Raw genomic sequence first — 24497 nt, forward strand, 5'->3', positions numbered from 1 at the left:
TCGCAACATTTAAATTTATTGTCCTGAATTGTGTAAGTCGTTTAAGGCACATGAGATCAATCAGTGGAGCTTGAATGGACAGCGAAGCAGTAAACCATGAGTTGAGATAGACAAAGCAGACAAAAATATTCAAGAAACGTGATAAATTTATTTCACACTTCTTCATGCGAAACTGGGATCTGAAGAGAAAAATTTTGATTGAATAAATAGCCTTGGCCATCCATCTGGCCCGTGCATAACCCAGGAGCCATAAAATGAACCCCGCGAGGAGGAATATGACCCAGGTAGATCAAAGACAGTTCTAAAAGTTCCCTATAATCATCACGAGGCTGGTTCTCTGTCAGCAAGCAGTTCTGAATGAAATCAATAGCTTCTTTCATCATTTCTCTGTTGCTGCTAAAACTGTTTCAGGATCTGATATACCGTCTTCATATCTGTCACGAACGATTGATGGCCATGCTGTTTGAAACCTTTTAAACATCAAAATGTCTGGTCCAGTAGATGGTCCAGCTAATGAGTTAAACACATCTCCAAGAACAACTTCAAAAATATGGTGCCGACATGCAAGATGGAGCAGCTCTTTATTCATCTTTTGTTCAATAAGAACTGCTGCACCAGAGCGAATCCCAGAATTACTGGCTGTAGTGTCAAAAGACATGGCTTTTATATTCTCTGCAAGATTCCAGTCGTTGATTGCTGTTACAACTGCATTTGCCATTGCCTCTCCAGTGCCATTTGGGAGCTTAGGCACATTCAATAGACGTTTTACACCTTGACCCGAAACAAGAATAGGCAAGCGATCTATTTTTTCATGTTTTCCTGATATATCAGGGAGTAACTTGCCGTCCCAATGTCCCAAAATCCCAAAACACTACGAGTGGAACATCCCTAATATTTTCACCAAAACTTTCCTTCAATTTCAAAATTGTTTCATCTCTATGTTTCATTCTATTGCGTCGAATTGACCAGCGATTCAGAGCTAGTTCACTTGGGTTTTGACCAACAGCAACTGAGAATGAAGTCAAAGCATAAACCGCATTTCGGTCGCTGATCTTCGTTCGATCTAAAGCTGCTGCAACTTGTGGACTGACAATATTTTTTGGACGAGGTCGTTTTGTCTGCAGTGTCACTGCTGAGTCATGGTCAGAATCTACGTTCTCATTGCAACTTTTTTCTGAATCTGATTCAAATGTTTCAACTACAGCTTCACCGTTGCTGACAGCATGTCTCAATTTTTCTCTTTCTGTTCTGGCTTTTATAGCCTCTTGTCTCTCATGTTTACGCTTCAACTTGACTGCCAATTTTCTGTCTATTTGTGCCATTGAACTTGAGTGTCTTCCATTTCCAAGCTGAGCTTTAAGAAAAAGTTTGTCTTCTGGATTTTGTATAAGCCTCTCGGCATCAACATGAGAAATGTCGAACGTATCTTCAAATGATGCAACAAAGGCTGTTTCTTTCGCTATCTGAGTTGCTCCTCCTCTTTTTGAAGCCTTTTGTAGATTTCTCCACTCGTTGTATATTTTCTCTAGCCTCGCAATTGCATGTTGCAATGTTGTCATTGGCATGTAAGCTTTGTTCCAAAAATCAGCAACTGTTTTAATAGTAATGTCCGAACTTTCTCGAACGGTTTTTTTGTTTATTTTCAACTGATGGAAGAAAAACTGTAATGCTTGCTTTCGTGACGGTAGTCTAGTACCATTAATGGAGGCATTTGTGAAACCGAGAAGGTAAAATTCGGTTGCAGATCTAGTTGCAGGTTTTGATTGTGACATTTTCTGATATTTATTAATCTAGAAAAATACAAATAAAGTTATGCAATAAGCATGATGTGAATTGCAAAAGTTATAAAATTTTATTCATTTAGTATATATTCAGTGATATCCATTATTCAGTATCTTTTTTGAGTTTAGAGATATGAATATATAAAATAAAATTCAAAGTAGTTTACATAATTTATATTACAAAATAACAACTTAAATGTATACTGACTTTTCACAATTGAGATATTCCACTGCAAAATTGTTAAAAATAAAATTTTTTAGTTAACATAATTAATTTGGTAGTCTGATAGGGATAAACATACAAAATGGCGGTTTGGTGGCAAATTACAAGGAATTCTGGGATAGAAAAAATAAGTAAGTGGGCTGCAGCTAAGTAATTAATAATTAAATAAATAAAAATTTAACTATTTGAATGTAACAAATTTCTAAAAATGCTATGAAGTAAAATTTCTGTTTTTTTTATCTGTATTTGGAAATTTATAAATATTTTTCATATACAGAACATTAATTAGTTGATAAATTTAACAACTGGTCAGATTCTCAAAAAAAACATAAAGAGTACACCTCATTGAAAAGACTTCTGCTTGTGTTCAAAATGGATTTACAGATAAAAAAATTTATTTAAAGATTTCAATAATATTCAACAACACATTAATTTACACGGCTATCTTTTCTATCGCGTACATGTGATTTTATCAGTTGGCATGTGGCACCCTTTAATGAAGGAATATTTTTATGAAATTTTGCACATGAGTTCATGAGATCAATAGGAACAGGACTAGAGGTTGTCCAGACAAAATCTGAAAATTTAATTTTTGACTACCACCCTAATATATATATATATATATATATAAATATATATATATATATATATATATATATATATATATATATATATATATATATATATATATATATATATATATATATATATATATATATATATATATATATGTATATATATATATATATATATGTATATATATATATATATATATACATATAAAAGAATTCAGAAAAGGCGAAATAGAACTAGAAATGTAATTTAGTTTAACCCCCCATATAGCAAAAATATTTCCACTAACATAGGAAAAGTGTTTTTAAAATTGATCGATAAGCATTTCCAGCCCTCTAATAAATTACATAAAATTTTTTACTGAAATACAAATAAAGTAAGCTACAGTTGCACAAAAAATATGGAAAGAATTATAAAAGGTCACAATAATGCTTTGTTAAACAAAAAAGAAATCCTAAATGAAAAAACTACAGAAAATTGTAATTGTAAACAAAAAAACAATTGTCCAATGAGTGGAAGTTGTTTATCAAAAAACTTGGTATATAAATGTGTTGTTTCCTCTAAGAATGTACCTGATAAACAATATATTGGCATAACAGAGTGTGAATGGAAAAAACGTTTTGCCAATCATAAGCAATCTTTCAAAAATAAAAAGTATTCAAAAGACACCATGCTGTCAAAATATATACGGGAATTAAAAGGTAAAAATATTGATGATTTTATACTGAATTGGTCCATCCTTAAAACAGTGCCTGCATATAACAATATTTCCAAAATGTATTTTTCATGTAGGCATACTATGCCTACATGAAAAATTTGAAATAATTACTCATGCAAACCAAGAATGCTTATTAAACAAAAAATCTGAATTAATTTCTAAATGAAGGCATGAAAATAAGTTTCTCCTAGAAAACTATAAAAATAAATGAGCTCAAATAATAGTTACATTAAATCCCCTTTTTAAAAAATAGTTTTTTAAAAAAAGCATAAGTAATCATTTCTAAAGAATTCTTTTTATAATAGTGTCAGCAAATTCCACAAATGTGTGAAAACTTACAGTAGTTTAGACATTTGCGACTTCCTGTAATTTAAATTTTGGTATAAATTGAATCTATATATATAAATAAATAAATAAATATATATATATATATATATATATATATATATATATATATATATATATATATATATATATATATATATATATATATATATATATATATATATATATATATATATATACATATATATATTCAAAGAAAAAAATATATATAATGTTATGTATAATTAACAAAAGTGTCTAAAGTTAAATATGTAAGTAGTTAACTACTAATATAAAAATTAAATAACTCATCATTAAATTGCTATCGCCATGGCAAAGTTTCATTATTACTTTTTTCATAAAAGTAATAACAAAAGTAACTTTTATGAAAGTAATAATGAAACCATGTTTCATTATTACTTTCATAAAAGTAATAATAAAACATGGCAAAGGCTAGGGGATGTCAACTCTGACTTAACACACTCCCTGCCTTGGGGCTCTTGTTTGAGTAAAGGCTACAGATAGTGTCTCGATAAAAATACTCATCTTGGGCAGATGTAATTCTTTTCTATTCTGTCATCTTGGAAAAATGCATCCAGCTACTGTCTTTTATAAGGCCTCCTAGGCAAAGATTTAAAGGGTAAAAAAATTCTATCTGTTGACCAGCTTCACATCTTTTCTTTACCAATTAGGCTAGCATAGATGTACTTAAAATACATGGTTTAGGATGTTGAATGATAGATTTTCTTGACGGGTTTTTGTCTGTGTCTCTGCTTTTATGACTAGGCAACTCATTCTATTATTTCCTAATGAGAGTGCAGCTTTAAAACTTAGTTTTATGGTTCTGAAGCCAGCTGGTAATCAGGTTTCTCTAACTCTGTGGTAGCTCTCAGAGAGGCTAATTCCATCAACAGTTGGAAAATATTTGAGAACAACTTTTCTACAAATGGTTATTCTCAGGTCACAAAATCTCGTATTATATCTCAAAAATTAGACTCTCGTGTCTTCTGGAAAATCTTTAACAGTATCTATAACAAGGGTAAATCTATTATTTCACTTCCCTTGCATAGTTCAGACTTTTTTATCTCTCCTAAAGAAAAAGCTGATTTGTTCGCTAAGAGTTTTTCATCTATCTCATCTTTTGATTCCACTAACTTTCACATCACATCCTACCTGATATAGCTGACACACAGGTTGATCAATTGCTTGACAATTAGCATCGCTTCAGCTTCTGTATCTTAAGTGATTTTCTGCTTAGACTCTTCTACAGCTTCTGGTCAAAACAACATAGCTATTATAGTCTTGCATAAATATTATCCGCAGCTGTCATTTATACTATTATAACTATTTAAAGTGCTTATCAGAGTCTTGTTTTTCAGCCAACTGAAAACAGCATATGTTATACCTATTTTCAAAAACTCTGGTGAGCAATCTGAGTTGTCTTCCATCCCATTAGTCTTCTTCTTATCATAAGCATGATTTTTGAGTCAATAACAAATTTTTACAATTTTTAACAAATATCTTAAATAAAAAATCTCTCATCTTGAATCTAAGAACTTACTTTCTGATCATCAATATGGATTTCAATCTTCTCCTTTTATTGCTGATTCATTAACAGCAATAACCCATAGGTTTTATTATACATTAGATAGATGTAAAGAGTTTAAGTCTATCGCTCTCAACATTTTTAAAACCTTTGATAAAAATTGGCATGCTGGTCTTCTCCATATGCTTTCTTCTTATGGTGTAGCACATCTTTAAGACTACTGCTGATTAGTCAATGGTAATAACTGATAGATTTTATCGTGCATTAGAAAGATCTCTTTATTGTGCTGAGAGGATAAGACCTTAACCTCTCAGCACGATAAAGAGATGCAAAATTATCTGCTAAAGTTGTATCTTTTGAGCATACTCACCACTTTCCTACTATAGATTCTATTCTTTATCTCCATAAATCTCATATCTGTCCTTATAAGGAATACTGTTGCCATGTCTGAAGTGTATCTTCGAATGATGCCCTTTCTCTTTCAGTGTAAAAATGCATTGTAAACATAGCTAGACCCGATTTCACAGCCAACCTTTAACCATTATCACATGGTGGTAATATTGCTTCTCTTTCTCTTTTCTATAAATACTATAATGGGTGCTGCTCTAAAGAGCCTGCGTCTTTTGTTTCATCTACTAAACTTCATTCTTGTTTTACCCGTCATTCAAGTCTCATCCTATTACTGTAACTGATCCTAAGTGCTCCTAAAATTCTTATTTGTTTAGTTTTTTTTCCTCAAACATCTGTTCTTTGGAATTTGTTTCCTTCATCTTGTTTTCCTGATTCATATAACTTGCATTTTTTTAAGTCATATATTTATTGTTATCTTACTTTATATACTTCATTTTTTCTCTTCTAGTAACTTCCAACTCTAATAGTGGTTGCTTGCAGTGTTTCTGGAAGTAAAGATGTATCAAGTTTTTAAAGTGTTGGCTTTTTATATTCCTTTTATAATTCAAAATAATTTTATAAAAGATAGAAAGTTTGGGGCAGAGGCTGTAGAATATTTAAGTATTACATTAAGTATTAACTATTAAGTATTTGGGGCAAATTTTAGCTTTAGAGATTTTATCTAGAAGAATAAAAACTCTGATATAAAACATTTTTATAGTGTATGAGGATAGAAAAGTAAACCTTGAATAAATAAAAATTGATCATTTTTTATGTAACATAAATTGATGAGCAATATAAAACAAATAATGTACCAATGTATCTTTCACGCTTAACTAAAGGTCCTAATGCTAAGCTTGCTTGAGTATGCTAGAAAATCTTGCATCATACATAAATGTCATAGCTTTTTCTATTAGAAATAACTTTCTGATAAAATAAATAGTCAAATATACTATATAGCAAAGAGTCAACCACAATATTCTGCTAATGTGATCAGATTTATTATTAAGATATATATTTAAATGAAAACATGAGCTTTTAATTGAATGATTTCCATTACCTTTAATTTCTTTATTGAATAAAATAAAACATAAGGGAGCTAATGCAATAGAAGCTAATGTAATAAAGGCTGTTAAAACACTTTGTGAAAAAGATTTAATGCATAATTAATGCATATTAATAATACTAATTTAGATAAAGCTTATCTTCAGAAACAGGCACAATACTGTAGTGGTACATGTGTCGGTGAAGTTGACAAGGGCACTTCAGTTTTAATTTATGATCATTTAATGAAATCTAATCATTATATTATAAATGCAGTACAAAAAGTTACCATAAATGGTAAATGGCTTTCGAATCAAATTTCAGCTTCTATTAGTTGTCTAACTGGTTTCAAATTTGAGGAGTTGTTACTGGCAATCCCCAAGATAATGAAAGTACATTTAATAATGCACTTCACAATGCAATAAATTTAATATAATGCAAAAGTAGTAGAGCACTCGCTTCATAAGCGAGTGCTTTTGAGTTCAATCCCCACCAAATAACTGGTAGTACCACACTCAACTTGTTTCTCTGAGCAGCGTCCTTGTTCGTCAAGGTTTGTGTTTTGGAGTTATAGAGTTGAGAGAGGGTCATAACAACAATTAGGTAGCCAATTAGGTATGTTGGTATTGTTTAATACCAACATAACTGATACTTACTCATGATACCAAAAGATAAGGATAATACCATTTAATATTACAAGAACTTGTGTTTTATTTATATAAACGATTAGTAGTTTGAAATAATAAACTTTATAACAACTGAGATTATGGGGAGAGTGGGGAAAAGTGGGATACTACTTTGAAAATAATTTTAATTTCTTTTTATATAATGTATGCACTGCACCAAACAAGATTTAACAAATTTAACAGCATCATCTTCAGGGACTGATTACATCCCTTAAGATTGCTAGCAGGTTAAAATAAAGTATATATACTTTTGATTTTAGAGGAACCATGCCACTGGAATAAAATGGGACAACTATGGGGTGAAGTGGGACAAGCAAGTAATTAACAAAATTTTAACAAAAATTAATAACTAAAAACTATTAAAATCATAACCAACGCAATTTGCATCAAAATATTCAAGAAGTTTCCACAATATAATCACTCAATCAAGAAATCTAAAGTTCATATGTTTATAGATTTTTGTTTTATTTGATTTAAAGGTAATAAATTCAGTTTTATCAGAGTTTAGAAAAAGTTTGTTGGAGCAAAGCCACGGAACTAGATTGGCAAGATCATGGTTAATGTGTTTGTTAATTTTTTAAAGGATTTATTAATTAGCATTAGATTAGCATCATCAATACAAATATAAATACACTATAATATTTTATATTAATACATTATTTTATATTAATACATTTTATATTAATACATTTTAATATTAATACATTACACTATGATATAATTTTCTTTATTTCATTTCACCCCTCAAAAAATCGTTTTTTGGGGGTTACTTCTCAAAAATGTGGTTTTTACTACACACAGAGAGACAAAGTGATATTTCATAAATAGAGGGGAGAAAATCTAAGCATTTACAGTAGATAAATTAGCTTAGAGACATCTCCTAATTGGAAATTTTGAGATGTCCCATGACTCCTGCATCCCACTTCTCCCCATTCTACCGTATATAATTCACTTATATAGTATAACAGAAATTCTTAGGTATTATATGATATCATTTTTATTATTTAATGTAAATAGTATTACTATTTTATTTTAATTAAATGTGTGGTATCACTTCCATGATGAAATTTCTTACCTGGTACTGTTATTTTAAATTAATTTATTGTTTGGTATTGCTTCCGTATATTAAGTTCTTATCTGGTATCATTACTTTAATTAAACTTTGTTTAATTAAAGTAATGATACCAGATAAGAACTTTAATTAAATTTCTTACCTAACATAGTCCTTCGTTCTGTATTCAACGTTTAACAACTTAAGTATCATAATCATCTTTCATTATGCTTCTTATAACATCATTAACTAAACTTCTAAAAAGCAATTTTACTTTATTTATTTTGTTTGATAACAAAGTCACAATTTCATTATTTTTTTTTTATCGTAACTATGCAATATTCGAAAGGATATTGATCATTTGAACAGATACTGATCGTCATTAGTTAACAATACCACACAACAAAAAACAATCCTTTTTGGTATCAATTTACACGATATAAATTATCTAGCATCTAATGTTTGTAGATGAGCTGATCGAAGAAGGATATTTGTATGTGCTAACTTCATGACTTGAAAGTAACCCTATAGAGAGTTGATTTTTTAAATATTGAATGATGAATGGTGGGAAATTATTAGTAAGTGTTCCAGAAATTCAACATTCAGGAATTATTTTAGCATGTCGGTCTTTAATTAAGGAGAATAGAAATTTGTGGGTAGAACATTTAAAGAACAATTATAAGAAACCAATTGAATTAGTCAAATTACATTTGAACTCAATTGAAATATCTGAATCAACCCTTAAATAGATGCAACAAAAATTGCTGGTTATATAGGAAAGAAATTGATATAAAAAAAAAAGCAAATGCTTGCAATGATTGCAAACCAGGTACATACAATAAAATTATTTGTCCATATTGACAAACACTTTTGAGAGATTCACTTAAGGGTTAAACATGTGGATGTTATACAGTCTAAAATAACCTTTCAAATCTAATAACTCAACAAGGTACTAATGTCGAAATTTCATCAAGCTTTGTTTTAAGAAAACACTTTCAAGCATAGTTTTATGAAAACACTTTCATTTTTTTTTATCTTTTCAATGCTTTACTTGTGATGTACACAAAGAGTAAACTTTTTGTTTCTAAATTATGTCTTTTTCAATAATAAAAAAACGCTGTTAAAAGTTTTTACTTACGATGTACACAAAGAGTGAGTTTTTTTTTTTAAAATTATGTCTTTTTCAATAATAAAAAAAAGCTAATCACTGAACAAAAAAATGCTGTTAAAAGTTTTAAAAGGCAGAGAGAAAAATAACATTAAAAAAATAATAAAAATAGTAAAAAAAGATAATAACATCTCGTCTAAAAAAAATAATTTTAATATCTGTTATATATTTTGTTAAATTGTCATAGTGTATTGAATTGGTCAGACTTTCAAGGACAAAATTTAAATAATACCTTATGATAGAAAAATACCACAATATTTTTTTTAAAAGCCAGAAAAATAACAAAACCATTTGGATAATTTTTCTTTTTTATGTGTGGAAATTTAAAGAAAAAAAAAACTTATCTAAGTATATTTCATTTTCTACAGCATTTATAATGTTTTTCTACATATTTTATACAGCATTTTTTGTCATTTCACATTACATTCGCAGATAGCAACATCAAGGTAACCTTAATCATATATAGCCTAAATAAAACAACTCCTTTTTTAACTGTAATCTATTAATAATAATGAAGTTTATTATAACCTGGGCATAGACTAAAATTTACTCTGAAATATCTAATTTTTACAATGTAGCTCATAAAACATTCAAATATAATTTAAAAGTGCAATATTTTCAAACCTTTTAAAAAATAAATTAAAAAGAATTCTTAAATTCTCCTAACCTCTCCTTTTGTTCGGTGCAATTCTGTTAACTCCTCTTGAAGTTTATATATTTTTAACTCTTTATCACTGTTAAATGAACCATTACTAAATTAAATTTTGAAAAATAAAAACATAAAACAATTAAAAAGTGTTTTATTATATATTACATTTATTAACCGTTGATTTTTAATTTACATTGGAGGAATAAATTGAATTTATATAAATTTTAACTAAAGTACAGTTGCTGATTTCAAATTTGATGTTTTCTTTACTATATGAATTTTTGAAAAGTTTTTTTAGCATATGAAAAATTAAAAAATTGAAAAGAAAAAAAAATTAGTAAATTGATAAAACCCTAGCAATTTTTTAATATTTAATTACTTTAATTTTTTTTATTACAAACTATATATATAATTACAAATACAAATATACAAAATACAAAAAGCATAAGTGTAACTTAATGTATACAAAATAGCATAGCAATAAACCCAATGTATATAAAAAATGCAATATAAGTGCAAACAAAGGTAGAAAGAAACATCATAAGCACTGACTGTAACTACATCACACTATTTAAGTAAATATTTAACAACAACACAACTGTAACAACAACAAAACTGTAACAACAACGCAAACTAGCCTAATACTGAAGCATTGCATGTGTTTGCATTTAGGTTCACATTTAAAACAAATTTATTTAACAAACATATCTAATTTAGTTAAAAGTTATTTTGAACTTTCATATTAGCCAATTTTATAATGTAAAAGTGGTATAGCAGAACAGATCTCACCTAGAAAGCAACAATTTTCTAGTTTGATCACCACCACATCCCTGGTAGTACCTATCTCAAAATGTTTGTCTTAACACTGACCTTATTCAGAATTTCAGAGTTATAGAGTCAAGAAAAAGTTGTAACCACAAATTAATAAAAAAATTCTACCTGGAGCACAGTTTGGAAAGAGATTGATTTTTTTAGTTTAAAGTAATCAGTTACTATGTGAGATATATATTAGACTTTTTTTTTATATTAGAGTTTTTTTAATAAAAATACTTTTTATTTATATACTGTATTAATATTTTTTTTTTAATTTTATAGAAGAAATAATCTCCATGTCTAAACATAAGCATAATTTGTCTAAACATATGCATAAATATTTTCAAAGTTAATAGTCAAGTTTTGTTAGGAAAATATGGTTGCTTGATGATCCATAAAAAAAAATTTTTTTGTATATATATAATTGCTTAAATATTGCGAATCATATCGAGCCATATGTGTTTATGTGGCAAAAAAAGATCTAGTACTAAAATGTTTAGTACTCTAGACATTAAAATTTAAAAGAAGTCTATTGGAAAAATAAAGTTCATAATGAGAAAAGAAATCAATCTTATCATTTTGGATAGTTTAGATTTGATGTTTTGGATTGGATGGTTCAGATTGGACGGTTTGAATGAATGGTTTGGATTGGATGGTTATGTTCATAAAATTAATGGTATTAAAGTATTGAGTACAAAAAGATAAGGCCAACAAAAGTGCATTTAGAAGCTCAGCAAAAACGAGTAAAAAATAATCTTATTATAAATGTTATTATTATTTTTTATTGACACAATCAAATTGTTTTAAGACAAAAAAATGTGAACAAAAGTCAAAACAAAACAACAAAACAAAGTGTCTAAAAAATACTAAAGTCAAGAAAGCAAATCTGGAAATTTTTCTCCTGCTTCTCTCACTATCGATGAAGAACATCATACAGATGAACTTTGTTTCTTGAACATAGTTTAAATTCAAAACGAGTCATTTTAAATTACTATTCTATTAAAAAATTACTTTTTTGTCGGTGTTTATGCCTTCGATGAATTGAGTATTCAACATACACATGCTGCTTTGATCAAGCTTATGTGTTCTTTTTTTATTTATAATAATGAAACTTCTGAAGAAAAAGGTGAACACTAGGGCTTGGCAAAAACTGGAAAATTTCAAAAAACCGTTTTTCGGTTATTTTAAATAAAAAACTGGTTTCCCGGTTGTAAAACTGGTTTTCGGTGTTACACCGGTTTTTTATTATAAAAGCAAACTTCTATTATTGCCGTATAAACAGGCTTAATATAATGGAATTAGATTTGTAAACTGAAAGAAAATTTTTCTTATAATAAAAAATTAAATTTTTAAATTATTTTTTAATTTGATTATTAAACATTAAATTTTATCAATGTACAGTGATATTTACATTTTTTTTTATTCATTATTAATTTAGTTTGAACCTAATAAACTTGGATCATTTTCTTCAAATCTCTTTTTCCCTTTCTAATCCTTCTTTTTTTGTGGCAACTCAAAAACCTTTTCTTTTTTTTTTTATTATTCATAACTAAAAATGCTTTTAACTAAATATTATGCATGAGATCTGATTACAAAAGTGTAATGTAAAAATTTTACTACAAATTATAATACTTAAAGTAATAAGAAAGTCAAATATACAAAAACAAATTTGTTGAGGAAAAATTTGTTTTTGTTATTTAATTATTTATTTTTTTCAGTTTACAATGATAAAACCGGTTTTTGGTTTCGAGAAAACTTAACAAAAAAGAGGTTAACCGGTTGCAATTTCCAGCAGTTGCCAAACCCTAGTGAACACTGGAGACTCAAAATCCAATTATTAAAGCACCAGTTATGGTTATGATTATAAACTGAAAAAAATCTAAAAAAGTTTTTATAATTTCCGTACAATTTACAAAAATTATAAAAACTTATGAAATTTTTTTTTTTTAGTTTTCTGAAAAAATTAACTTAAAAAGTAATTAATGATTTTTCATAATTGAATTCACATAAAAAAATTCATTTATATTAAACTCTTTATAAAAATTATAATCTATATTTTTAATATAGATTGTTATATTGAAAATCAATCTCTTTTGCAATATATATTTAAAATAGCGGCTTAAACCCTCAGAATCGACACTGAGGATAGGGCACTTAACCACTGAACTATTGAAGATGTACGGTTATATAAAAAACAAACCGTATAAATCTTTTATACCAATTGCAATTAATTGACACTTTACCAGCCGGTACCGCTAAATAAACGCAACTTCTATGGATAGCATATGTAAATAATATAATAAACAAACATTTTATATGCAAATGTAAATTACTGATTGTAATTAAGTAATAATATAGTAAAAAAAATTTCTAATGCTTAAAACTGCTATAAAAACTTTTTTTTAATATATGTTCTTAAGAAAAATTTAGTTGACCAAATAAGGTAAATTTAGCATCAAACTGTTGATAAATCAACATTTAGTAAAATAAAAAATAAAATTAAACTACTCAATTGAAAAAAATCAATTAAATTAAAAAAATTAAAAATTAAAATAAATTCTATTTGGATATTATTTTTAAAAATTTTTTTCATTTTATTTTCAATAATAAAAACAAAATTTCATTAAGTGCAAATTTTGCAATTATCATGCAAATCTGTGGCATTGTGCAAGTGCAAGTCACTGGCATAATTACGTTAAAAGATTTTGCAAATACAAGGATAACTGTAAACTTGCATAAGTGTAAATCTTTGTAAATGCAAGCAACGAACATTTATATATCAAATAGCAAAGTTTATAAAAAGATTGATATTTATTGATATTTATTGATATTTATTGATATTTATTGATATTTATTGATATTTATTGATATTTATGGCATTAATAGGTAGGGTACTAATAAAATTTTCAAAAAAGTATTTAAAATACAAATACTGGATTGAAAAAATAATTAAAATCTGAATACAAAATTCACTCAAGCATAGGTATTTAAAATATAAAATACAAACTACTCAATATAAAAACATTTAAAATACAAAATACTTTTGGAAAGCAAAAAATAAAAAAAAGGGCAATTGAAAGTTTAAAGAAAAAGTTTAAAATGATAATCTAATCTAAATGTTTATTGGCTTTCAGCAACAACAATTGTTCAAAATGTTTATCTGTTTACCAATTGTGGCATGACACAGCAATCAATGCTTCTTTAGAAAATAGACATTCGACTGGAGCAGACGATGGGACAGTTGAATTAACAACTGAAAAGTTTCTCAACAACTGGATATTGTTCCAAACATGCTAATGAAGAAGTGTATAAGCCATCTTCAAGATATCATAAAAACACTCGATAGTGACTGCAGACTGACTAGATTATATGCAGCTTTTTTTAGTGATTCAAAATCAAAAAAATCATCTTTTTTAAGCCAGTCTCTCTTTTTCTCTAGAACCCATCGCAGTTTTAAATGAGAATGAGATGCAGCTGAAATTGCATAGATTCTGGATGGACTATTGTATTCAAACAAATGTGGAAAACGCTAATCTATATTTGAATAAGCATATTATTATATATTATAATAATAACTTTTGGAATAAGCAATACAACTTACTGAACTGTTGGCATCAGGAATCCCAGAAAACAATTATTTTCTCCTTGCAGTTTGTCCAGAGCATCAGCAATAGGTTTCATAAACTGCTTGTATTCTTTCAATTCCTCTAACTCCACTAGTTTGAAATGACCCAATAATTTCAATGCATCCATGATTTGGGGGAGCTTTTCTTTACCTTTTGCTCCAAAAGTCAACATATGGCATCATAAGTTGAATTCCATCGAGTATCCCCTGGTGTCCTCAATGAAACTTTAGTAAAATTCAAACCTCGTGGATTTTTAATCAATTTTGGATTGTCATTTGTGGCAAGCAGAATCAGAGTATCACTCGCACATCTCATGTGCTTCAGGAAATATTTTTTGTTACTTATTTGTTCTTGTTCATTTGTCAGAATAGTGTCATCACCAACTTCTATACTTCATACTTATCTTCTTCATCTGATGAACTTTGTGGTTCTGCTGATTCTAATGATATCACATTTTCACTATCATTAAAATCGCTATCATCTTGCCATTCATTAAATGCTTTAACAAAATTTGAATCATTGTCAGTCACAGTGAAAGCTATGTTGTCATGATCAAGCCCAAAGTTGGAATGTATATTAAAAAGTTGCTTTGCAATTGCATCAAATATGACTTACTTTGAAATGTTTGCAGACAAGCGCAACAGACATTCGAGATAAATCTTCTCTGATCCAGTGAGCTTCAACTCCCAAATAGCTCCCTTTTAAACAGCCCTATATGTCTGTTGTAGTAGATATAGAAACTGACCTCTGAATGTGATCTCTAATTGTTTTTAATATAATTTCAAATTTACTATCTAGTTTTTTCCGAAGAGTTGGAAGAGAGTTGGATGAGGGAGATAGCCCATTGACTAAATCTTTGAACAATTGTTTTTAAACTGTTATTAGCGGTCGAAATTCACTGAAGCTGATAATTTATTTGTTTACTTTTGCTTGTGGAATATATATAATATATTCAGACCTTACTGTTAATTGTTTTTTACTTGTGGTTAAACTCAATGTTAGTTGAACACCAAATTTAGTACAAAATGTTTTTGCAGGTCACCTTTCTTGGAAAAACCAGTATCATTCGGACTTCTTTTTCTTACATTTGCGGACATTTCTTTTTTGTATGCATTGTAGCCGCTAACTGAGCTAGGATGAACAGCCTGAAAAAAAAGATTAAAAAATTAAACGAAATAAATTATTTTTACTTGTGTTGATGCAGTTACAGATCTTGACCTTAGCCTATCTCCATTTTGATGGTTCTATGTCCATTTTGTAACGTTGTGAGAATTTAACTTTTGATTTTTAATGATTTCACTTTTATACAGTAGTTAATGTTTATATTGATAAAATGTTTTTGTATTTTAAGATTAATCTCATAATTTTTAAAATTGTTTGTTTTTAGCATTAATTGTTAATTCTGATTTCATTGAAGAAAATTGTAATTAACGAAAACAAACAATTTTCAGTATATAAATTCAGTATATAAAAACAATTTTCAGTAAAAAATAAAAGTATAAAGATTCATGTATTAAAGTCATATAATTATTAAATAATAACTAAATAAATTATAATAATTAACTGAATATTTTATTAATTAATTGAAATTCAATCAACATTAAAAATAGAAGATAAAACTCTATAATTCTTATGTCACGATATGCTTTATGTTTGTGTATTTATCTATATTACTTAATAAATGATAAACGCATGCTTTAAACATCAATTTAAACAATTAAATTTTAATCTTCTAATTTAACAAATTATATTTAACAAATTTAACATATTTAACAAATTTTGTTTTTTAATCTAATAATTTAAGAGAAAATACCAAATTTTGTTCAAATAATACTCTCAAAATTTCAAAAGGGAGATAACTAAATAATCAATTGTTTTTGTTTTTTTTAAACAATGTTTTTAAAAGATTAAAAATTGCATAAATAAAATTTAAAATTAAAAAAAATATTAAATTAACAAAAGAAAGTAAATAAAACAATTTATTCATGTCTTCTTTTTACTTACTTGCATTTGAAATAAAATTAAATAGTTAATAAATTTAACTTATTATTTACAAAATAATTTTAGAATTAATAATATATATTTTAGAATCAATGACAATTAGATATTTTAGAATTAGTTATTTTAGAATTAGATATTTTGCTTTAATTTTTCAATGATTTCTGTCATATAACATATTCATATTAATCTATTTATAAAAAATATTCAATTGTAGTAGTAAAATAATTATGTAAAGTATGCCTGTTATGTTAATTTAAATATTTAAGCATTTAATCCAGTACAGCAATATTATTAGTGGTAATAATAATTACAGTAATAGTAGATAAACAAGTACCTACCTTTAGATGCTTTAACAGCTTTGAAGTTGGGTCAATTTGTGCAGATAAGAATTTGGTTGGACAGCTTTTACACCTAGCCAACAATTTTTTTTCATCAACAATTGGTTATTTTGAAAAAACGCCCATCTAGGATTGAAGGAAGACCTGGTATTCTTGATTTTAAACTCATGGTTCCAGGGTCACATGGCTGAATCTCACTAGAATCTGAATTTGTATTAATGGCTTCTGGCTCCATTTTTTTATATATTATCAATATGCTTGTATATATAAGGATGGGTGAATAAAAATAAACAATTGCTTTTACTCAGTTTTTTTAGAGCAATTGCTCAGCTATACGTGAATAAAATTTTAAGCAATTTTCGGTCCAAATTTTTTTTATGTAAAGCGGAGCAATTACTCAGCATTTTTTAAGTAAATTGCTTAGCTTCACGCAAATAAAAGTTTGAGAAAAATCCCTTAAAATTTTATTCATATAAAGCTGAACAATTACTCTAACACTGAGTGAAAGCAACTGCTTGTTTTTATTCACCTTTAATCAGCCATTCTTTATATATTATCAGTTGAAACATTTTAAATAAGAAACTTAAAAAGTATTTTGTATTTTGAAAAACACTGAAAATACAAAATACATCCAAAGTTGAATTTTAAATCTAAAGTTGTATTTTAAAAACAAATACAAAATACTTGATTGAAAAAGTATTTGAAATACAAAATACAAATACTTCAAAAGTATTTAAAATATGTATTTAAAATACTGGTAACTAAAATTAAAAACAGCTTGGCAAAGTAATTTGTTTATTAATTCTATTCCCCTGGACATAGCAAAGATGTTAAAAATTAATTTTAAAAATATTCAAATCTTTAATTTGTTTCTTATTATTAAGAAATGCAAACAGCAGCATTTAAAAGAACATACCCTCCAACAGCAATTCTTCCTTGCAACTCAAGAATTTCCTTAAAATAAAATAAAATGATACAAAATACACGTTTATCATATACAATATATACATGTGTACTTATTTAGTCTTTCAACTTATATACAGTTAATTTTTTTTAAAGATAAGCTTTTTTATTAAAAAAATAAAAACTCATTAGAAACAGAAAATCTGAATTTCAAAACTTCTGAGAAAACCAAGACAAGTTAAAAAAATTAATAATCAAAAGTTGACTTTTTTTTTGAAAAAAAGGCCAAGATTCTTCAAGTCAAAATGTTTGATCTACAATTACATTTTTAGAAGGCAATTTTAAAACAAATATTAGAGACTAAACAAAAAGCATACTACTATATGCATTTAAAAGTAAGAGTCAGTAGAATAATCAATAGTAAAAGTCAGTCAGTAAAACAGTAAAGAGTTAAAGTCAGTCAGTAAAATATTAAACAGTAAAAGTCAGTCAGTAAAATAGTAAATAGTGAAATGCAGTCAATAAAAGTCAGTCAGTAATATAGTAAATAATAAAAGTAAATCAGTAAAATAGTAAACAGTAAAGTTCAGTCAGTAAAATAGAAAATAAAGCGTGTACACAAAATAAATGTGAAAGTAGAAAAACAACTAAAAAAAAGTACTCCTCAATTTTTATTTCGAACCAAGTAATAATTTTAATACAATAATATAAGAAGATCAAACATAAAAAAAAAAAATTATTATTCCTGAGAGGAATCTAATAAAATTTCGAGCTTTTGCTTTAGTGGTACCCGTAGGCTTGCGCAAAGAATAAGAATCAAAACTATTTGATGCTTTTTTAAATGATATTTTATTATCTTTAATGTTTCTGCAAAGCTTTTTTGTTTTTATCATTTTTCTTTTAATAATAGCCCAGTACTTTTCAATAACTTTCAATTCTGGGCAGTTTGGAGGACTTTCTGTTTTAGGCACAAATTTCACATTATTCTTTTTATACCATTCCATAGCTAGTTTACAATAAAGAATTGAAGCTAAATCAGGCCAGAGCACAGGTCTGTTATTGTGTGATTTAATGAGAGGTAAAAGACATTTTTGTAAACATTCTTTCACATATATTTGACCAGAAAGTGTGGACTGAGAAATATAAGGTGCTGATTTTTCGCCACAATTGCAAATAGCTTGCCAAATCAAAGCTTTTTAAGCAAACTTGTCATGTTTTGTGTATTTAGATTTCTTATCTGCTTTTCCTCTATATTTGGCAATATAATAAACAGCACCAGGAATTTGTTGATGATCGTACTTGATATAAGTTTTATTGTCTTTAATAATACAGAAATTTTTAGAAATAAAATTGTCATACAACTTTCTGCTGCGGGTTCTTGCACTTTTTTGTTGAGTTTCAGAATGGTTGGGCACTTTTTGTGCTTTGAAAGAATGAAAACCATGTTCGTTTCTAACTTTTGCAACAAAACTATGAGAAAATCAGTATATTTTTGCACGTTCCCTTAGTGAAAGGCATGGGTTATTCCTAAAACTGTTAATCAGTTTTCTAACTAGTTTTATATCTTTAAAACCTTTCTTTCTTCCGCCAACAGATATGTGTTTGATCAATTTTGTTTGAGAAAAACGTTGAATAACACTACTAACAGTGTATGGACGATTTTGCTATCAAATTGTAGCTACTATTAGGACTTTGTAAATATTTGTACATAATTTTTTCTCTTGCGTTTTCTTCTTTTGTCATTTTTAAAACTAATTTCAAGCTTAATTTCAAGCCAAAAACTAACATATTTTTTTGAAACCACTACACGCTGTAAACAAAATACAAAACGTTTAAAAAGATTTTAATACAACCACTGAAAAAAAATAACATGCTTATTCTTTCACATTTATTTTGTGTACATGCTTTAGTAAAACTTGGTCAGTAAAATGCATACATGTATTGGTACGGGAAACAAGTATATACTCACAAATCTTTTTAAAGTTTAAAATTTGTTTTTCAAAATCAAAAGCAGTTTTTAAATGCAAAATTTAATATTTAAACTCTTTTTTTTTTTTAAATTAAAATTTAATAACTTTTTTTAAAGATTTAATATTTTCCTCGTGAAATTTTGTGAGTATATTAGGAGCAATTAAAAAAAACAAAACTAATTAACACTAAATTCCATTAATTGATTCTATTTAAATTTAGATAGAACATAAACAGCTGAATAAACACATCAGTGAATTGAATTTATAATAAACTTTATTTAAAAAAATAATTTACCAAAAAGATTTTTAAAAAGTCACCTGTTTAAGTTGGTATGTTTGCAACTCAAGTTCAGAATTTCTTAACTTAAAAACACTGAAGCCTCGTAGTAATTCTCCATCTATAAAAAGTAAAAAATAAGAAAATTGATAAAATCTAGTTCTCCAAACTGAATTTTCTTTAATACAAGTTAATTTTTTTTAATACAAGTAACTTTTGTATAGAGTTTTCAAAATACCTAAAAATGATAATACCGGTTCTCGGTATTTAAAATAGTTCAACACTGGTATAAACCGGTATTGCAAAGTATTTTAAAAAAACATTAAAAAAATTTAGCCAAATTGTTAGAAAACTTTATGAAAAGAAAAACTGAATTTTTGAACAACAATGTGTGAACACCTTCACTGCTCAGAATAGTTGAATTATCCTTACTTAGCTCCTTACCAGCAAAATCAATAGATTTTAACACTTATAAAATATCTTCTAAAACTTTAAAATCAACTTCCTCATAAAAACTACTTGTTCTAATGTCCAAAACTGCTTTTTGAATGCATGGTTTTAACTTTACAAACATTTCAATCATGAGAACCAAAAAGTTCCACCAAGTTTTAATGTCAAGTTTTCGCATCAGATTTTTAATTTCTTGTTTAAATTGAAGAAAACAATAATAAAGTTAATGTAAATCTTGTCCTTTGGAAGATAACTAAGCTGATGTATTAACGAATAAATAATGCATTGTGGCAACAACTATCAAGTCCATACAGAAGTATTGCCATAGTTTGAATTCCCTATCTTATCTTTTGTGAACCAGGAGAGCCATCTGAGATATTGACAGACAAGACAATATTTAAGACTGAAGAAATAAGAACTTTCCTTGATAGTTTATAATTAACCTGAAGGAAACGAAAATATAGAAAGCATTGTACAATAAAAAAAGAAGCAAGGAACCAATAACTGAAGCATCATATCGGCACAATATTGCTGTGGACAAATATGGAGTAATTTCAATGGAAAGAATATATGGTTGCCAAATGGGTTTCAAGATATTAAGAAAAAGAAATCTTTTGGCAAAAAATTGCGCAAATGAAAAATTTAAAACTGGCAATAAAGTTTGCTTAAAACCACCTAATGCCAAGTAGAAGCCAGCGCAAAGAACCAAAAATATTTCACAACAAATTGCAGAAGTGGATGGAGTTCCGCGTCATGTGAAACACATCAAGCCTCAAAATCAAACTCACCATCATGTCTGATTCCTGACATTAACCCTTTGAGCACGGGGAGCCACGATCGTGGCTTCACCGTCAAAGCACGTAGAGCCACGATCGTGGCTTTGAAAGTTTTCTTCAGAACTGACTTTTTCTGCAAAAATACCGCTGTTCAAAAATTAAAAATGGTACCTTTGAATAGAGCACATTTTTTTCTATTTTTTGGTATATTGTTTGTGTATGTTGACTTATTTTAAAATGAAGTTAAAATTCAAAATAGTTGTTTTTTGATTATTTTTTTGTTTAAGTTTAGTTTTTCCATACGGCGTTTAAATTTTAGCACGCGCTCAAAGAGTTAAAATAAATATGGGCAAAAATTGTGAAAAGATTTTGAAGCAAGCAAAGAGCACATTGAAGCCAAGAAAAGTTTTTAAGAAACAGATGTGCTTTTAAAACAAAGTGATCAAGAGCAATGTATGTTAAAATATTTTGATTACTGTTTGTATGACTCTTTATGGGTCAAGGTTCTTGTTCTACAGCTGATTTGCTAACAGTAATAACAGATAAGTTTTATTGTGCATAAGATAAAGGTGGAGATGTAAAGGCCATCGCTCTTGACATTTCTAAAGCTTTTGATAAAGTTTGGCATGCTGGTCTTCTCCATAAGCTATTTTCTATCGTTGTTTCTGGTAACATCTTTAAGATTATTGAATCCTTCCTTTCCAATCATAGTATAAAAATTGTCCTCGATGGACAATACTCCTCTTCTTATTCTGTAACTTCAGGAGTTCCTCAAGGTTCAATCATTAACCCTATACTCTTTTTAATTTACATTAATGATCTTCCAGATATTCTCACATCTAAAGTGGCATTGTTCACTGATTATACTACCATTTATTCTTGTCATGATAAGAAGCCAACACTCTCTGATTGCTTGGAGAGGGCATTTGAGCTTGAAAAGGATCTCACTTCTGCTAAAGCATGGAGCTCACATTTTTTCAGCCAAGTGTTATCGCAATAATTTAGATCTTCCTATATTTATGAACAGCAGTGTACTTGATGAGTCATCTACCCTTCATCTTCTAGGATTAACTCTTACTTCTGATCTTTCTTGGAAACCATATATCAAATCCATTGCAAAATTAGCATCTGCTAAGGTTGCATCTCTTTATCGAGCTCGACACTTTCTTACTCCAGATTCTATTCTCTATCTCTGTAAATCTCAAATCCGACCTTGTATAAAATACTGTTGCCATATCTAGGGCGGATCTTCTAACGATGCCCTTTCTCTTTTAGACAAGGTGCAAAAACGCATTGTAAACACAGTTAGACCTGCTCTTGCAAAAACGCATTGTAAACACAGTTAGACCTGCTCTTGCAGCCAACCTCCAACCATTATTGCATCATTGTAATGTTGCTTCTCTTTTTCTTTTCTACAAATATTATAATGGGCACTGCTCTAAAGAGCTAGCGTCTCTTGTGCCATCTACTAAAAATCATTCTCATGCTAATTCTCATTCAATTAAGTCTTTTCATTTTACTGTGACTGTTCCTAAGTGCTCCAAAAACTCTTACTCCTCTAGTTTATTTCCTCGAACATCGGTTTTTTTGGAATTTGGTTCCTTTATCTGGCTTTCCTGATTCTTATAATTTGTCAATCGCTATTTTGCTCTGCAATATTCATCTTTTCTCTTCCAGTAACTTCCAACTCTAACTAGCTTGAATTTCATGTTTACTTCCATCTCTCCCAGTTTTTTGAGGGCTTCTTTGTCAATCCTGAGATGGTTTGCAACAAACCTAAATTTTTTTTTAAGGAAGCGGAATTGCCTAAATGTAAACTAACTTAGAATGTTCATAAAGGTCTTTAATATCTTCCAATCTTCTAAACACTGTGAAAAATGTTGGTGATATATTGACATTATCCATGTTGGTGATATATTCACAATGTCCATGTTGGCAAATGTTGGCAATGACAATGTTGGTTTTACATGATAAATGAAAAATGTTAGTAATGTATTGATAAAGTCCATGTTGAGTTGCTCAGCTTATCTAATGTATATAAGATCTAAAACTAACAGTTATTTTAAATTGAAATAAAAAAATAAGATAAAAAAACAAATTTTATATTTAACATAATTTTATATTAAATATAAAATGTTATATTTAATATAAAATTACATTTAATATCACAAACAAGTTATGCACCAAGATCATGCTATTTTCACTGTCAAGGTTAAGACTTTGTATAAAAAGAGGTAGCTAAAATTATCATTTTCAAATTTTTCTCTAAAACTGCCCAAACAAAAACACTGTGCTGAGTCTAGTAGAGGTAAAGGCACCATGAATAACTGTTTTAATAACTGTTTTGTAGCATTAAAGAACTTAATAAATAAAATTAAACAAAAATGTTGCTAATAAGATGACAATACATTGCATTTATGAAAACCATATTATTTATCAAACTATCAGTTTAATTTGTTAAATTACAAACTTTGAGTTACTTTGAGTTGAGTTACTTAGAAATGCGTTACGCGAAAACGCGTAACGCATTTCTAAGTAATTCAACTCAGCAAATATATTTTGCATCGTTAGAAGTTATATTGCTTCACTAGCGCCTTTTCAAGTACCGCATTGTAATTAAAGTTATTTTATTAATGTGTTAAAAATCATACAAACAGTTAGTTTTAAAAGTTACAAATAAAATCTAAGTTCTTATTTAATAAATCATTTTTATTATTTTTTTCAAATAAATTTTATTTTGAAAAAAAATATTCTTTTCATGAAACGTAAAATAATGTTTGTTTATTTTCCTATGATTTTACAGTTGGTTTTTGATTATTTCATTAACTGTTAATAAATTTTTTCTTATTTAATTTGTGAACTCTTTTTAATAATGTTTTTAAACAATAAAGAGTTTTTTTTTTGTTATTTATCAGTTACCGATAACATATTTGTGATCATAATTTATTTACATAAATTAAACGAACGTCATTAAAACTGTACGTTATTGAATTAACAATAAACAAAATATCTTATAAAATATTTACATTAAAATAAATCAAGCATTTTTTAAACTATTATGACAAAAAATAATTTTTACATTTAAAAGGAATTTATATATTTAATTCCTTAAGATAAAGCTTAAAACACATCATTTTTTTTAACTAATTTTTATCAACAATAAAAAAAATTATTAAACAAACTGTTTCTT

General features: G+C 27.6%; 1 protein-coding gene across 8 annotated transcripts in view; it reads right to left on the reverse strand.

The window, feature by feature from the left end:
• The window catches only part of LOC101237520 (autophagy-related protein 16-1), a 65769-nt gene that overhangs the window by 39727 nt on the left and 1545 nt on the right, over positions 1 to 24497 (reverse strand). For all 8 annotated transcript variants that reach the window (XM_065787727.1, XM_065787730.1, XM_065787726.1 and 5 more), the window contains exons 2-4: positions 20123 to 20202; positions 17848 to 17885; positions 10172 to 10256 (exon numbers count right to left, since the gene is read on the reverse strand). In XM_065787727.1, the coding sequence (XP_065643799.1) occupies positions 10172 to 10256; positions 17848 to 17885; positions 20123 to 20202 (203 nt within the window). The remainder of the gene's footprint in view (positions 1 to 10171; positions 10257 to 17847; positions 17886 to 20122; positions 20203 to 24497) is intronic.

The sequence above is a fragment of the Hydra vulgaris genome, chromosome 01, assembly GCF_038396675.1.
Source record: "Hydra vulgaris chromosome 01, alternate assembly HydraT2T_AEP".
NCBI lineage: Eukaryota > Metazoa > Cnidaria > Hydrozoa > Anthoathecata > Hydridae > Hydra > Hydra vulgaris.